Below are 18,321 nucleotides of genomic sequence, written 5' to 3' on the forward strand. Positions count from 1 at the left end.
GCACAATGGTTAAGACACTCATCATTTTGAGACAGGCAGTAGGAAAGCTGAAGAGGAAGATTAAAGAAAAGATTCAAGATTCTTTTGTTCTTTTGTTACATCCCATTATACAAGCTGCATATTAAGAGATTATTGGGATGTAAAGAATCTTGAATCTCCATCCCAGCTTTCCTACCGTCCAAGACAGAGTAAAGTAGATGCAGGACGTAACGCTCTGTTGGGATTTGAAGTTTGAACCTAGGCCAGGAGGGGTACACTGTGGTTTAAGTGGTGAGCATCTGTACCACTACAAACACAGTCCCATTCAGCAACTACAATGCTCATACCCATGACAACACTGTGGAACAATCTGTTTCAACTTTCTATAATCTTACACAGTACGGGTACAAGTTCAATTACCACCTTGACCCTTAATTCAATACGCACGTTCATCGTGCACGCGCACGCCCATGTATACGCACCATAGGACTCAGCGTTGAATTCAGACACGCAATGCATTTGTTCATGTTTTCTGAGCATGTTTACATGAAAAGAATATGATAAACGCTTATGCAACCACTGAAAACAACTATTATTATTGTAATTATGGCAAAAAAACATGTGTAGACAAATGTGTAGTGAATGTTGAAAACCGGGACATATTAGTGTTTTAGAGATATTTGTCGGACACGCAGCTTGCAAACAGGACAATTCCAGCCAAACCGGGAAGTCTGGTCACCCAAGTCATGTGGGCTAAAAATAAAATGCAGTCATGGTATCCACCCTGCTGTGACATGTTTGGGATCATTGAAGCAAACAGAAAGACAAAGACCAAATAAGTGTGTCACACCAGGAAATACACACACCTAAAGTACTAGCCAACGGACAAGCCTGCATAGTTGTAAATTCATTACGTGTTGTCACTGCCGAGGTATGCGTGGCCTTCTACTGTGCTTGCGGTTAAGCCATTGAAATCTCATATCTCTCATTTCCTTGTTCCTTGTCAAAGACAAAAATTAAAAAACTTCTGTGTTGACGATCAGCCAGCCAGACAGCCATAGCAACAAACCAGCCAAACTATTATATATTTATCTAACAACAACAACAAGTCTAACAACTTTCAACCCGACATCCCTATTTTGGGCATATCATTAATTTACAAAAAGTTCCAAAATAATTTGCGCTATTTATCGTATGACAAAGTATATAATTCTTATATATTTTTTGACAGTTACACAGATTTACTTGGTGCAAATCTGCACTGCAGGATTCATCTTTCTTGCATGCACACATGAAACACGCATTAACTAATCAAGATGTAGATGAAATCCTCAAAATAAACCACTGGAACCAAAAAAAACAGATTGATATCAGTAACAGTGTTTGTGTCTCCACACACACACACACACACACACACAGTTTAGTGTGCATGCACTTGAATAGTTTTTTAGGTAGAACTGAATGAAGATGGTCCGAAAAACAGGTTTGGGTGGCTGGCCTGGGCTGACACCACAGCAACACGGAAAGAGAAGCAGGGAGGGACACAGGGGAGAGACCGCAGTCAGATCTACAACAGGAATCTGACTGCGGTCATTTCCATTTGTCCTATTCTATTTGAATCACAATGACTTGCTTGTAGGTGGGTGTATAATTGCCTCCAATGAAATCTTCAATTAAAAAGACAAGAGCTCCCAAAAAGGTAAAACAAAAGAAGGAGTCAACAGAGACTGACAATAGCATACCTGACTGCCTGAGCTGTAATCTGAGAAGAAGAGGGAGGGAGGGAGGGGGATGGAGGATGGGGGCCTCACCGGCTCAGAGGTACAACCCAATGTTAAGAAATTGTAGAATAAACCTAAATCTAAAGATTTTTTTTCTAACTTGCTGTCATTCATTATTACTTATTCCTTTCGGAAGAACTTTGACCCTTACGGGTCCATTTGGTTACATTAAGTCTCAGGGTTAAATGAACACTCAACACTTTAAATGCATGAGTCTATGTCTTGTAACTGGAGCTCATGAACCCACCAGGGCATGCCTCCCACCTCAGGACCTGGGTGCCATCACCAATCAATATTTAATATGGCTTTAATGACAGCAGCACTCACATGAAAACAATGGTGTGGGGTGGGGTCAGACTCAGTTACAATGCCAAAGCTGACTTAATTTTGCGCTCTGTTAAAATGCCTACATTGTAATTGTTTTAGATTTAAATCATGCTTTTATTTGATTAGCTACACAATTGTAATTTATAGATATATCAGCTGGCTAAAAATGGCTTACCAGTTGCATATCAAAAAGATTTATATTTGTTCTTCCTTTTTACTTTATATTTTAATACTATTTATTAATTTATCCCCCCCCCTCATACAGTGAGCAACTTATGAAGACACATTCTTTGCATGTGTGGGGTTGATGAGTAAATATTGAAGAAAAAATATACAGATGTTTTAGGTCAGTTCAGAAGCAATATTTGCCACGAGGCCAAAAAAAGAGAATAGGAAATGAAAACAGCCCATCTCAGAACAACTCCAGAGATTAATCACGTCAAATCACAATGCAAACTACACCAGGGGCGTAGCCACGTAGATACCAATGAACAAACAGCACAGTCGACACCTGGACATTACTTTTAGATGATTTATTACAGCCACACATCTTTTGCGTCTTTTACAGGAGTTCACCAGTTCAATCTCATCCAACCTGGCTTTTAGGGTCTTAACAAAGGACAGAGACATACAGGGTGGGGTTAGCTCTAATCAGACATCTTTCTAGCATTTATTTACAGTAAATAACAGGCTCATTAAGAAGTGAACAATTGATTTTAGATTTCTAAAACACCTGGTGGGGGGGGGGGGGCGCATATTCATTTCAATCCATTGTTTCTCCAAGTTTGGCCACAGATAAAGAACGGGTCACTTGGTTGTTTTTGGTTCAGCCACCAGATATAACTGCTGTGTTTTAATTCCAAGTCTTTCTAAATTCTAGGATCAGAGAGATGCTACACCTGTGTCACAGCTATGTAAGCGCTATAAGTTTACATTGCTCTGTGACCGACTAATAAAAAATATAATAAATAAGAGCAACCTTAGCTGATCTGCCAAGTTTGACCCAAAGTGGATTAAAACTGTCCATGTTATTTCTGTGATGAACAAACCCAGCGATTACAATACTCCACTGTAATACATACCTATATTCCATATCTATCTTACCATCCATCCATCCCTGTATGTGCGTGTGCGTGCCAGAAAAGCATATTTTATAATTGAGAGCCGATGCGTGTTTAAACAGTCTTAAATGTTAAATTGAATGAACACCAACAGTGCTTAGCTTTACAGGGTGCCACTCAATGAGGTCAATTATCTCCCACACAGCCACACAATGGGCTCATTCCCAAGAGCGAACAGTGACTTTGCCATTCCCTAGTGGTGGAAAAGCTAGATCTCATAATACAGTAGATAGGGGAACTGCCAGCATTAGGGGTTGCATTCATTGTGGTCTTTTGCTTGTTATTGCATGGGGCGAGCAGTCTAGTAGAGTGTATGTGTGTGTGTGTGTGTGTGTGTGTGTGTGTGTGTGTGTGTCTAATCTCGCTAACCACTGGACCTACCACCAAATTTCTTGAACTACACCTTATCTAAGATATCATCAAAGCCAAGAATGTTAATTACAAGCGACCCTGTCTGGTATTATTATTTTTTTAGTTTCAGCTGTTAGTTTGAGCTGAAATAACTACGTTCAGATGTCCTGTTCGCAAAAGGCCAACATCATCAACACAGGCTCAGCTATCTCAGAGAGGACTCTTCTTTGGAATGTCCTTTCTGGAATGTCCGCTGAACTCTATGCTATAGGGCAGGCCTGTCTCTGCACACACACTGAAGGATGACAGTTTCTTCTTCTAAAAGTTCTTCCAGTGTCACTGCTTCACAGTATTGATTATTGCTGACGCTGTCCATTCACGACACGTCAGAAAATGTGGCCTTGAAGTTAGCATTACATCCGTTTTTTAAAACGGATTAAGTCTGACCAGTCAAGTGGCTCAGCCCCTAACCAATACGCTCCTTATGAGTTGCGACGATCAGAGTTCAAGTCTGACTCATCATGTCTCACATCTCCCATCTCTCTGGCACCTAAATCCTGTCTCTCTACTCCCTAAATAAAGCTGTGCCACAAAATTAATACAAAAAGTATGCAAGTCAGATCACGTCTTCGAGTCCACATGGCAAGTCTAAGTCAAGTCTCAAAATGACTTTGAAGGTAAAAGAATTAAATAGAATTAACAAAAAAAGAAGCAATGCTATACCAACAAACTATTTTCTTTATCTGGGGGCAATTTCTCAACATTGCTACGGTGAAGCTGGTTCAAAAACACAAAATTGAACTAAAATTCTGAATCTAAAGTTGCACATCTGAGACTCTGGATAAAAGTCAGCTAAATATGTAAAACAATATAATAGAGATTCTAATTAGATTCACAATATACAATAATGACAGCCAATGTGTTTGAAATCAAGGGAAGGTCAATACAGCCCAGCTCTTCTTGAGAGTTTTCCAGACTTTTAACCCATTTGCCTCTCATGTCACTATTCAAATTCTTAGTCACTTCGTCCAAGGTTGTACATTTCCTTAAGGAAAATAAGATTTACTTACTCAAAGGAGATGTACCGACTTGGTTTTAGTATGTCCCATAATATCAGAGATATAAGGCCAGTGCAATGATGCATTTGATTATTATTACAGTATATACATGACGTGCACAAGTTGGCCATATTCAAATGTCTGAACGAAGAGTGCCTAGTCTGGAACAACGCCAACCAATTTATGGAGAATTACAAGACAGGGTGTAATAACGGCGAGACTCCCATGTGGATCTCATATTTCATGTGAATAGTCAAGAACCTAGGTCATCTATGCATGACGTATTTGTGACATAAGACTCCAAATTTGGAGTCATATGTCAGCCCGAACTTCCATTATAAAATTTAAGATAATAATATCTTACATTTTATAATGGAAGTTTGGGCTGACAATATATATTATATTTAAAATATATAAATTGTTGTGGGGGGGGGGGGGGGCATGGATATACTGTGTTGCCCTAGTAGCAGCATGCACGAGAAATATGGTGCTTATCAGTCCGGCAGTTTTGTGGGATTAGCCCCGGACAGTGACACACTCTCTCTCTCTCTCACACACACTCTCTCACACACAGTAAAAATAGAATACAGTTGATACGTTTTACCAATAAACATAAATGTTAAGGCATGGTAGCCTATTGTAAGTCTGAGATCTGCCCTGCAAACATCTGGGATGCTGCCCAACATGCCAGAGATAATTAGTTAATCATATTTTTGGTGTTTTATTCTTTATGGCAATTTGTTTTGTTTTTTTAATCCTGGAAATGAGTAAAGTTCATCTTTAGTAGTCATAACTTGTTGACATCTGTACACACTGACATAAGCATGAAATGGACTGAAGAAGCAGGGCAGCCCTCCTGGAGTTTTCTTGTGTGTTGCTCAAAGGCAAAGGGCACACAGTAAGTGCACAACTATTTCTTAATGATCAGCCTAGGTTACATTAATGGAGGGTTAGTAAAATGTCCATAGTCTGTGTGCCGATCTACAGGTAGGCCTACATTCTGAACACTGCTTTGGCAACAAGTTTATTTGTCATGCTAATAGAGAGAGAGAGAGAGAGAGAGAGAGAGGGAGAGATGGAGAGATGGAGGAAGAGACTGGATGGCATCAGCGTGGAAACTAGGTTAATTTTGTAAACACTGGCGAACCCTTGTCTTGCCCTCCTTCATCCTTATTCATAAGAAATCAATATGTTGCATCATAAGATGGGTAACAGTCAGACTACACATAAGAGGCAGTTATAGTAACAAAAATAATAATAATAATAAATCAGGCAGCTTTCTAGCCTCTCTATCGATTAATGACATTTGCAGATACGAAACTAAAAGTCAGACTCGATAAAATACATCTATGATAGTCTTGATCCAAGGCTAACAGATCTCCATCTACTAAACTAAACACAAGCAGCAGCAGCAGCAGCAGCAGCAGCGTGGTTGTTTTGAACGCACGGTTCGGTTTCAAATTGCAAACCGTCATCCCCAAATACAAAAAAAAGGGTTTCCGATAAGTGACCACTACAGCAGCACTGATGTCTACGTGGTGAATGGGGTTCGTTAGCCTCCATTTGATAGCTTAAGATAGTAAAACAATGAAATAATAAATAAAAGGGGGTGAAAAGAAAGAATTCAACAAGAAACAAACGAAATAAAATGCACAAAACGTACCTTTAATGCTGGTTGAATTGGTTGATCGTGTAGGTTTGAAGCAGTCCCAGCACCAGTACTATAGTTTCATGACCGACACCATGTTCTCCTCTCTGTTTTCTCTTTACCTTTTCTCTCTGTTCCACTCCCTTCACTTCACCTGGAGTCTGTTTGTACCTCCTTCTCTCTCCTTCCGCTCACCTGACAAACCGGTCTGACTGCATGGGCCCATGTACTAACTACACACACACACACACACACACACACACACACACACACACACACACGCCCGCGCGCACACACACACACACACACACACACACACACACAGACGCACACACATACACACCAATACTACTTTTTAAGTGTAACAGGTTTGGAGGTGTGGTTGTATTCAGTGGTGGAAAGTAACTAAGTACATGTTCTTAAGCCTTAACACATTTGAGGTACTTTTACTTAACTGGAGTATTTCCAAATTTCAGTACTTTTTACTTCTACTCCACTACATCTCAGAGGCAAAATATTGTGCTTTTACTCCACTACAATTATTTGAAAACTTTAGTTACTAGTTACTTTGATTAGTATTACAAAACATGCATTACCCACTTCAGCCATTTGAGGAAAAAAAAAGCAGATCTACAAGCTCACAATGGGTGAGTCATGCCAGGCGTTGTGAGCTTGTAGATCTGCTATTTTCAAACGATTTTTATACATTTGAAAACTTGTGAAATGGGATATCCTGCATAATGAGTAGTTCGAACTTTGGCAGAGTTAACAGAGTATTTCTACACTCAAGTATTGATACTTTTAATTAATTAAAACATGTGGCAGTACTTTTCCCACCACTGTACACACCATCAATACTACTTTAAGTATTAATGCATAATTATCAATGATTTAATACTACTTTAAGTGTGACAGCTTCGGAGGTGAGGTTGTATTTTTGCAACGTCAAGTTTTTTTTTCTTTTCCTCCTTCCTTTTTACCTTCCTTTTTTCTTTTTTTCCCCGCATGGGTGGGCTACAGGTGTGTTAGGTTTAGGGTTAGTTAAGTTTAATCACGCTAGTCTGTTTCAGCCAAAGAGTAAAGGCCTTTATTATAGGACAATTATCGTTAGGCTAGTTATTGTATGGTTACACACTAAAGTGGCTTCAGCCAATATTGATGTGTAATTAGATACCATAGCGCCATCTTGTGGGCGTAAGCTGTGTCTGTCTGTGTGCATGCGCGCGCGCGTCCGTGCGCGAGGCGAACAGTCTTTTTACCCCCGGTCTGAGTAGCCCCGCCCTGTAGGCCCCGTAGGGGCCTACTGGGCGGTGCTTCTTTCACTCTACATTAGAAGAGTTGGGAACGTTGGGGGTTGTCACATTCTAATACAGCCCAAATACCCAATTTCAGCACCGGCCTCAGTGGCGCACCTCGCTAGTCATCAGACTCCCAATCCATTAGCATTGGGAGTCTGGGTTCGACTCCCGCATGGGACAATTCTTTTTCAAACACAGCAGACTACTTTTTTTCGCCGATAAAGTATAGTTTTGGACCATGACGCCAGGCGCGCCGACTTAGCAGACCTTGAGGCCGAGGAGTCGCGCCCGAGCGCCTCCAGGCGCGAGTGCCCGCGACGACCGGCCGATGGTCTGCTAGTCGACTAAGCGCCGTCCGAGTTATGTACCGATAGGCACAGAATCGTAAATGATGTTGTGGGGACTGCGTTTTCCCCAACTCGTTTCACTCAACTCGCCTGTCTCTCCCCGCACCCGCCCCGCCCCCCGCTACTGAGACCGGGGGTAAAAAGGCAGGTCGCGTGCGCGAGCGTAAATGCGTGTAAACACAACCGGCTTATGCCCACAAGATGGCGCTATTGCATGTAATTACGGCACACGGGCTCATCAACATTAACACACTGTTATAGTGAATCTTCAAGGGAACCCGAAGAGTGGGCACCTCACCTGAGAACTCTGAGCACCATTTTATTCTATTTTTGTAGGGGGCCAAATATGTATGTTTTTTTTATTTTTTTTAAATAGATATATTTTAAATTACATTTAAGGCCTAATATTTCTACAATTACTGCATTTTGCTACCTGTGGATAGCCAGGCATAAACAAGAAGTTGGAGTGTAAAATGTAGGTCTGATAATGATGTGCCATGCATGTTCAAATCTTGTATAGCCTACTTTACTTTATTTACACGGGGGGCTAGGCTTTGACTTTTAAACCCCTTTAAACTCTTCAATCCAGAGCAACATTTGCCTCTCATCTCAATGAAAATACGACAGGGGGCGGTAATGCAACATGTTGGAGGTCAAAACCGACACCCAGACAGAAGAATGTAGAAGAAGAAAAAGGAATACGGACCAGCGTTGCCATGTCCGCTTATTATAAGCGAATTTGGGCTTCTTTTTCTGTAAAGTTGCTTGTTTACAGGAAAAAAAAAGAAGTTTTTTTTGGGGCTTGTTTCTAAAGTGTAAGTTGCTTATTTGGGCGTGTTTCCTAATGTTGTTTAAAACAGTGTTTCTCAAACATTTTCATGTCAACGACCCCCGAACTAATAGGTATTTGTCCAATTTGTGAAAATAGTGTTGTTAAAATGTTAAAAAAAATATCCCACATTTTCCAAAATGTATTCAAGATTTATTTTGAAAATAGCAGATCTACAAGCTCGCAAGCTTGTAGATCGACAATGTATAGGGGTTTAAAGAAAGTACTCGTGTGGCCTGTAGTTGCTTCTTTTTGGCTTGTTTTCATAGAAATGGTTCCTTGTTTCTCTCAGAAAATCTGGCAACACTGACTAAGGAAGGATCCAAAAACAAAGTAGAAGAAGAGCGACGCCACAGTACAACGTGGGTTCTGTAACTGTACTGTAGTTTCCCTCCCATCGCTGTCTTTATCAATCGCACTACTACTACTATGTTACAATTACTTTAATTAGATATTTCTGGCCTCCTGAAGGTAGATGTTAAGTAAGAGGTAGAAACCAAAGGTAAACATGTTCTGATCCTCCATGGCTAGTCAGCTCCTTCTGTAGGAACAGGACAACAACAGGATAACTGTAAGTTTGATTACTTTCAATTGATGCAAACAAGTTCTTCTGTGTCATTAACTGCCTGCAGTTTATGGAGTCGTAACGCCTGAAAGAAACGTGACCGTCTTATATATGATAATCAGATAAGATGCCACCTGCAGTGGTGGAAAGTAACTAAGTACATTTACTCAAGTACTGTACTTAATTTCCAGTTTTTAGTACCTTTACTTCTACTCCACTACATCTCAGAGACAAATATTATACTTTTACTCCACTATAATTATTTGAAAACTTAAGTTATTAGTTTCTTTGCAGATATAAATTATTATATTATAAAACATACATTAACCACTTTAGCCCTATTTTATACATAGGCTATTTTCCAAAAGAGTATTTTTTTATATTGTGGTATTGCTACTTTTACTTAAGTAAAATATTTGAGTAGTTCTTCCACCACTGGCCACCTGTAACACATACAGGATAGTCATATAGTCGTAAGTTGATTGTCAATCATAACAAGTTGATCCGATTTTTAGGTCTGAATAGGTACTGATGATGGGTGACACTGACATGGCACCCATTTCGGACATGGAACCAGAGCAGATGTCTCCCAATGAAGAAGATGAACCTTTAGATGACACCCGTACCGAGACCATTAAACTACCCGAGGCAAATTCCTTATTCACAGGTCAGATATACATATTTATTTGACCTAGAAATTCTGTGTTTGTTGTGTGGATTGTGCAAAGTCTTTTCTTCCCTCCAAGTGTTCTTTATTTCTTGTGTTTAGAATGTTTTGTCCTTTTTGCATCCTTAGAAACACCTAATGAGACCGGGTACCACAAGTCCACCAGGACATGTCTGCAGTATATCAGAGAAGCCATGTTGCATCAGCGATGGAAAGAGGCCTCAGAGTACATGTCCAGTTATGCCCAAGCGATAGAAGACGTAGCAGCAGGAAACGTGCCTCCAATGATGAATGAGGTTGGTGTGTCTCCTTACCATGCTCATGCATATCATCAGAAACCTTGTATCTCCATATTTCTTCTTTTTATGTATTTTCATCCTGCCCTTTTTTATACTTAGTCATATGAAAGTGCTGCACAAAAATTGCCAATCTACAAGCTAACACATCGTGCAACACAACGTGTCGCACGATGCGACACGTTGTGAGCTTGTAGATCGGCTATTTTTGCGCACAAATCGTAGTCAGTAATAAGTTACATTCCCAAAATTAGGGCCACCAGGTTGAAAGGGGCTAAGTCTGTCTGTGGGTTTTATACAAATTCAACCAATGAACTCTGTTGGATCCATTAGAACACAGACGAATCCCATTTCCCGTAGAGCAATGGTTTTGGACATAGAAGGTTTCCACCCGACAGCAACGATATAGTAAATTAAAGTGCAACTTGCAAGGCTGGCTTCTTTACCCTCTTCACAACACAGGATGTTCTCTTTACTTCCTGTATGTATCCCAGGTCTATTGGAGAGTTGGCACCGAGATTCTGAACCAACATCCCAACTCAATGAGGGATGACCAGAGCAGGTTCTATGCTCAAATGAAAAACGTGGGAGTTAAGGGTTATCTTTTGGTATGTATGACTTACTTGCAGTGTCTAGAGCACTGGTTCTAAAAAGATACCAGACCGAACCGGAAATAGGCTACTGGTTATAATCTCTCCATGAGAGCCCATGAACGAGAGTGTAAGAAATAATAGAGCACCGAAGTCCTGACGTCACTGCCAGTAGAGGGCCCTTTTCCGCAGGTTCGTGGCTTTACTTTTTGTGTTGATATCCTCATTGGGGAATCTTAGATCGCCTCATATAAGAACTGTGTTCCAAAAATAAACTAATACTCATATGGATATGAAGCATCGACTGAAGGTGTAAATGTACACATTTACCCAAAGAGTAACACAATATAAACACTAGAAACAAGTCAAACAACCCAAAGACTACATTTCCCATGAACGCGGCTGCTGTAGGGACAGTGATTTCAGAACCGGAAGTAGTAGTTCTTAAGACTTTTAAGGCAGAATTAATTCCATTTCGCCAGAAACAGGCTGTATCAAATATGAATGAATGCCATAAACGATGCAGAGCCACCCCCCTGACAAAAACGCCAGGGTGGTGTGTTTATGTTCGGAACACAGTTCTTATATGACGTCATCTAAGATTCCCAAATGGGGATTTCAACACACAAAATAAAGCCACAAACCCGTGAAACAGCGCTCTCTAGTGGCAGTGACGTCAGACTTCGGCACTCTATAATCAGGACAACAGAGTGACAGTCACAGTCACACAATGTGTTTTTATTTCTCACGAATTGAACACTTCAACCTTTACTGTATGTAAATAAAATAAGACATTGATCTATTGCAACTTGAAAAAATATCCATATTTTCAGGCAGTTTTTACAGCTCACTTCTTTAGTCGGCTTCCATACCAAATTGTTGCCATTTTGGCACAATTATCCTTGTTAGTCGCTGCCTTGTCTTCTTTCGACACCCCAAAAATACACATGAACTTTGTATACAACACATCATGCCTTATTGTTCAGCCAGCTTGAAATCGGCACTAAATTGTGCATGACACGCTACTGGCTCTGTTTATAAACCAACATAATCCACCGTGACACTGTCGGCACAGGTTGCTGGTAGTACTTTTAACTTGCCAGCATGTCTCATAATGATGTATACCAGTACAGTCGGCCCACATAAAATCAAACCGGTTTAAGTTCGTACCCCGGACCAGACAGTGAAAACCTGTAAATCGACCGAACTCTACACAGAGGCCTAGTTTTTGTGCTGCATTTGCATCTCTAGTTTCCCATCTTTCAGATTTCTCTGGAACATGCATTCCACCTATTGGTGAATGGCCAGATCATGGAGGCACATCAACAGCTGTCCATTGCTGAGTGCTGGAGACATGGCAAGGTATCACAGGCACAGAGTCAGAGGATTCAGCTGATCCAGGCCTACAAGGCCATGCTGGATTATATCATCTGGTGCGACAGAAAATCCAAATTTACAGGTAACGGAATATGTAGCACTACACCACAACCCCTAAAGTATCATTCATAGTCGGACGTAAGGATACGTAACCAGCGCCAGCGCTCCTTGCGTCGTCGTTTTTGTCTCCCCCTCCGTCACTTACGGCTCCAGGATTTCCGTCCGTGCGATCAACATTCACCGTCAGGCCGACGTACGTTCGTTTGTACGTTGGCTGTAGTACCAGTGGAAACCGTTGGCAGTATATCAGGGAAAAAAAGTTTTCCTTGGGCACTCTTTCTCCACAAAAAGACCCACGTTGGTGGTGGAAGTACTTGAGTAAATGTACTTAATTACTGTGACAAAATGAACCCAGCCAGCCATTCCCTAAACACACACACACACACAAATAATATAGCACAGTGCAGTATGGGTCGAAACTCACGTTTTGTAGACAACCATTGTTTTTGTCTAGTTTGTGTCTTTTATTGCGTTGTTTTGGCGTCCATTTTAGCGCTGTTGCCAGGTTTTGTGAGAGAAATAAGCAACCAGGTCTATGAAAACAAGCCCAAAATAATCGACTAGGCCACATCACATGAAAATAGCAGATCTACAATATCTATTTGAGAATCACTGGTTTAAATAATAATTGGCCCAAATAAGCAACTACACTTTAGAAACAAGCCCAAATAAAACCGCAACCACCAATGTTTGTTTACAAGTAACTTTACAGAAAAATAAGCCCAAAGTCGCTTATAATAAGCGGACATGGCAACACTTTTCACAACATTTAAAACCTCGCAGCTGCCATCTAGTGGATTAATAGGTGTACGACGCCCAACGTTATAATTCCTACGGATTTAACGTCAGCGACTATGCATGCGTCTGTAAAGAACGGACGGAATCCCTCACCCCCTGACGCACGTTTTAGACCCATCTAGGGACTATGAACGGGCCTTAAGAGTCTGTTATTTGTTACTATCCATTGCAAGCTCCAGTATTATGTTGTACTGTCACCTACAGATGAAAATGTTTAATTGAAATATAGAAGATAATTGTAGAAAAAAGCTATGTTTAGGGGCATGGATGTTGGTCGGTGTATTAGTTTTCAACAAAGGGTGAGTTTTACTAAATGGCTCAACCTCAACCAGAAATGATTTAGTCAGAGAGATTAGATTGACTAACTGTTACACCCCTAAACAGTTTCAGAAGAATCTGATGATCTGGAATCTGACCCAGAGATGCATAACTACTTCAGAAAAGCCTCCGTGGGCCTCAAGGGAATCCTCGCATCTCCAGGCATTTGGGATCCCTTCATACTTTGTTACATTGATGTAAGTTCTCATCACCTTATCCAGTCTCTCGTGTCAGTACCAAAGGGATTTGCTAAAAGTAGAATTGATTGTTCCATATGAAAGCAAAAGGCTCCAATCATCCGAGTTGCTCCAGTGCCTTCTTTATTCAGCTGTATGTGTCTGAGATGCACCGGACCAGTCTGATTTAGGCTCGAGGTGCGGTGGAACCTCCCTTTACACCAATATTCTATTACGATACTGAATAAATAAGCCACATCTTTGATTGTCTTCTCAAAATGTCTTCTACCAATTTCCAAGAAGTAATACTTTTCTGCACCTTATTTCAAAATGAGCTTGAAATATTAAGATGGCTGCTATAAAACCTCTGTTTGATATGTTTGGCAGATGCTGGAATTCTACAGTGATGTGGAGGGGGCTGAGAAGGTCTTGACTGACTATGCGTATGACAGCACGTTTCCACCCAATCCCAACGCATGTGTCTACCTGTACCAGTACTTGAAGCGGCATGACCGTCCAGAGGAGAATCAGATGAATGTGTTGAAGGTATAACCATTCAGACATAAAGTTGATTTATACTTCGTTGCATGGCGGTGTCGCTTGCAGAAAATTGCCAATCTACAAGCTCATATGGCGTGTATATGGCTATGAGATAAGTGACAGATAAAAAAAAAGCAATATCATAACATTTAAGATGGTATATCTATCTATTAGTAATACAATTTGGTATTTTGTGTCATGTGTGTATTGCTTTCATGTTAGTGCTATAAATATTGACTCCCTGGTAATAACTATGAAGTTAAGTACAAAATGGAATAGGGTCTAAGTAGACATTTTCATTTACTTCCCTTTGTCTCAGACTCTCCACACACGAGTCCCCAGCCATGAGCTGATGCTGGAATACAGCACTCTGCTGCTTCAGTCAGGTAAACAAAGTGTATTTCGATACTTGTATTAAAAATTGGATGTCATAAAAGTCACCACCCTTTCGAATGCCACATTATTGCAAAATTCTAAATATGATATTGTTTTATTTTAAGTACACTAAGATTAACAAATACATTTGATTATTTGTATTTTAGAGAAATTCAGGCAAATATCTCCTCCCAGGAAATGGATACATTAGTGATCATTATTTGCTGGATAACATTTTTTCTATGTACACCTAATATTTGTACCTTTTTTTCATCTGTTGTCCCATTGTTCCATAATAACATCCATCCCTTCTTTCCCAGACAAAGAAGGTTGTATCCAGACGGCATTAGAGGTTGTTCTGGATATGCTGGACTATGCCTGTTGGAAGAGCAGGCTGGATGTATGGAGCCATTTGAAGACCACCATCAGTAGATTAAAGCACCAGTATGTATGAGACATTAACCACTTCCACATTCCAAAAAACATCAAGTTGTGCAACAGTTAATCAAACTAATCAATTTAATTGATTATAAAAAAATATTGATAATTTAATAAAATATTCGATTGATAATCAATCCCTATTTTGGGCATGTCATTATAGGTGAAAAGCTTAAAAAAAGTATTAGCATTAAGGTTAAAGCCTTAATGCTTAAGGCGTTAATCGATTTGTTGATATATAAACCATTTATATTTTTAAAATAATTAATTGATAAGAAAATAATTGATAGTTGCAGCCCTAGGCAAGTTTGGACAGTCCTGCTGCGCGTCTCTAAACCAGATATACTGAGCGATATTTTCCATTTTCAGAACATCAAATCAAATTGATTCATTAAGCACAGTTAAAAACAACTCTCATTGGCCAAAGTGCTGGGCAGAACAAAATGCACGAGACATACAGCTCAGATGCACAATTAGACAGTCAATAGTAAAATTACGAAAAACAATAAAAAAACACCATATCGGTGAGATTCAAATGCTAGTGCATAAAAGAGTCTTGAGCCTAGTCTTAAAGATTCGATGGAGGGATAGGTAGGGGAAAGCTGTTCCACTGTCTAGGGGCTGCGACAGCAAAGGCGCAGTCACCCCTGACAATATGGCAATCATAGTCTTTCGGAAGTTCTATTAATCAATTTTTATTTAAAATATTGCAATGATAGTGATTGTTGTAAATACCCTTTTAACCACTTAAACTCTATACACTTAGTTAACTGGGCTTCCCAAGGGCGCTATAATAAGCTCTATATCAAATCTCTTTGCCGAAAATAACCGATGTGTTGCAACGTGTTGCAAGCTTGTAGATCTGCCGTTTTCGTACAATGTTCGATGATAGGTTTCATGTGGTTAAAGCTTACTCTTGTGTATTTTATTTCCTTATAGAAATGGAACAGACTTTGGGAGCGTCGTTTCTGAAACGATGGCGACAAGGAAAGATTGGTGGCCCTCATACCACTTCACAAGCTTTCATGCCCAGAAAGATTATGCAGAGAACTTAGAGTTGATGAAAGTGAAGTCATTACTGGAAAGAAAGCTTTGCCCAGGTAAATACCTGAGATACTGTACCTGTATCCCTCTGGAGCAGATTGTGGGTTAATTCTACAAAATAAAGTGGTATTTTCTATTTGTAAAAGAAAGGTGTTAAATACACTTGCTTGTAGGTCTATATTCCATTGTGTTTGTTCAGTAACATGGGTCTCCAGATCTCACCAGCTCTTAAGTAAACAAAAAATACATTTTCAGGTCTGAATACCAATTGTACCCAGTCAGGAGAGACAACTCGGATACGATGCAGGGTAAACAAGGGGAAAATATGTAGACAAAATTGGAACCGGGACACTATAAATTTGAAGCTGATGAATTAATCTTTGTAGGGTTCTCTCTCTTGATTGGATAAAATTTGACTTTATCCCTTTCTTTAGCTTTTAACTATTACAAACATGACTGTTGTCAGCAGCAGTCAAACAATTTTATTTTCTTTACATTTTACAGTTTGTGTACTACTAGCTCGTCGTATAAACGATAATTCCTTTAACAGGTCCGTTCCTGAAAGTCCTTGCGGTCTTGTTTCCAATGAGGGCCTGTGAGCAATTAGGGGTTAAGAGTCTTGCTCAGGGACATATTTCATTTCATCGACACATTTGCTGGCCTGGCCTGGAATCGTACCTGGGGCAACCAGGGCCTCTGGCTCACTAACCACTCAGCTATGGCCGCCCCTATATGTATGTATATATATATGTATATGTATAGACCAAGTGATCATTGTGTGTTTTCTTGTTACAGGTCATTCTAGCTATGTTGCCGCTGCAAGGAAAATCGACATAGATGTTTCACCTCAAAAGAAAAAACAGAAAAGATTAAAGAATGACCCCAAGGAGTGACCTCAAAGAAACCCAAACCCTTACCCTGTACCCACAAAGCTGACCAGGTGGTCAGGTGGACATGTTTACCTTTGGCAAAAAATAAGAGGGGAGTTTCTCTCCTTGACTGTTTGTACCTGGATTGCCTTTTCTGTTTAAACACCAATATCAAACCCAGTATTGGAGCTACTAAACTTGTCCAACCAGTTAGACACACACTGTTATGCATAAGCATGTCTATATTTACATCTGAGATTTCTCATCATAATTGGGAAACAAAGTGTGTCAATGGGTTGCACTCTCAACTCAACACAAAAATCTGTCTCCAGACGTTCTGCCAAAGAACTTTATTTGGGGGAATATAGTGTTATATTAATGTATTCTGTTCAATCTTTATGGTTAATGCAACTGTATGGTACAGTGGTAGTGTGAAACTATCACAGAGCCAAGTGTTTTGAGAAATGAGTACTGACTTTGTGATATGTGGACATGAGAAGAATGACTAAAATGACAGGTAGTTCTTCCCTTTTTGCCCACATTGTTTACAACTATTAAGATCATATTGATCACATGTATGAACCCTAGCGCCTCTTTTCTGGCCATGTCACAACAGCAAAAGTGGATTACAACTATACAATGGAGATGGTTTTGTTTTTCTTTTCTTTCACATTCTATGGTGGTTGCTGAGCATTCCCTGGAACTGTTTTCATTCTCTAGAGCATACCTGCCAACCTCAGACCGTCTCTTGACCATGCTGGGGGTCCCCCCCTCAGGAAATTTTTAACAGAGTAGATGTGATTTCCAGTATTCTGGTGGATTTTGGGAGTTTCACACTTTTATCAGGCTTTACTTACATAGGATCCATTAAAAAAGTTAAAAGTAGCAATAAAAGAGCCATATTTAATAACATTTTGCTGGGGACCCCCTGGAACCCCCCAAGGACCCCTGGGGGTCCCTGGACCCCACTTTGAGAACCAATGCTTTTTGAAAGTCCTGGAAAAAAAAAACAAGACTCGCGCAACAAAAAACGGCAAGACACACCATCTCCGGTTTACTTCCCGTATCTGCATAGTCTCGCGTAGCTATCTGTGTGAAGTGGGCGGACGCCTTTTTAGGGGACCGGAAGCAGGTTGGCTATTTTAGAATGTTTATGCTGAAAAGTAACAGTTTTGGCCATAATGAGGTTTCCGCCCGACAGACAATATATTAACATTTATATTGTACATGCTAAATTTCTGCTATACGAAAACGTATTGTTACTGCACTGTTTCTTTCTTTTTTTTTCATTTGTAATAAAATGTCACTGACATCACAAGGACTCGGCATCTAAGCAATCTGGCTCCCACGGGTCTACTATCTTTTATCGCCTTTATCATAAAGGTTGCTGGACAATATATAGAGGATGAAATGCATAATTTATTAAATCATATAAAGGTAATATCAAATACATTGTAAAAAATGAGAGA

General features: G+C 40.1%; 2 protein-coding genes across 2 annotated transcripts in view; one reads left to right on the forward strand and one right to left on the reverse strand.

Moving 5' to 3' along the window:
• Positions 1-6,420, reverse strand: part of atp8b1 (ATPase phospholipid transporting 8B1) — a 41,154-nt gene extending 34,734 nt beyond the window's left edge. Inside the window, exon 1 of the mRNA XM_080419778.1 lies at positions 6,281-6,420. The gene's annotated coding sequence lies outside the window, so the exon portion shown is untranslated. The remainder of the gene's footprint in view (positions 1-6,280) is intronic.
• A 2,672-nt stretch (positions 6,421-9,092) lies between these two features.
• Positions 9,093-18,114, forward strand: taf1a (TATA box binding protein (TBP)-associated factor, RNA polymerase I, A). Its single transcript, XM_080418967.1, has 11 exons — positions 9,093-9,310; positions 9,820-9,971; positions 10,101-10,267; positions 10,762-10,875; positions 12,124-12,316; positions 13,477-13,607; positions 13,974-14,132; positions 14,446-14,512; positions 14,822-14,945; positions 15,879-16,039; positions 16,779-18,114. Exons 2-11 carry the CDS (start codon positions 9,836-9,838, stop codon positions 16,874-16,876), a joined length of 1,350 nt encoding a protein of 449 aa, XP_080275093.1. The 5' UTR covers positions 9,093-9,310; positions 9,820-9,835; the 3' UTR covers positions 16,877-18,114.
• The last annotated feature ends 207 nt before the right edge of the window (positions 18,115-18,321 follow it).

This window comes from Gymnoscopelus braueri (assembly GCF_963280865.1).
Source record: "Gymnoscopelus braueri genome assembly, chromosome: 22".
Lineage (NCBI taxonomy): Eukaryota > Metazoa > Chordata > Actinopteri > Myctophiformes > Myctophidae > Gymnoscopelus > Gymnoscopelus braueri.

Excerpts from the sequence above, each read along its gene's own strand:
- taf1a (XM_080418967.1), top strand. The coding sequence starts at position 9,836 with ATGATGGGTGACACTGACATGGCACCCATTTCGGACATGGAACCAGAG. Across the intron at positions 9,972-10,100 it reads GGCAAATTCCTTATTCACAG|AAACACCTAATGAGACCGGG; the intron begins GTCAGATATACA and ends TTGCATCCTTAG. Across the intron at positions 16,040-16,778 it reads GGAAAGAAAGCTTTGCCCAG|GTCATTCTAGCTATGTTGCC; the intron begins GTAAATACCTGA and ends TTCTTGTTACAG.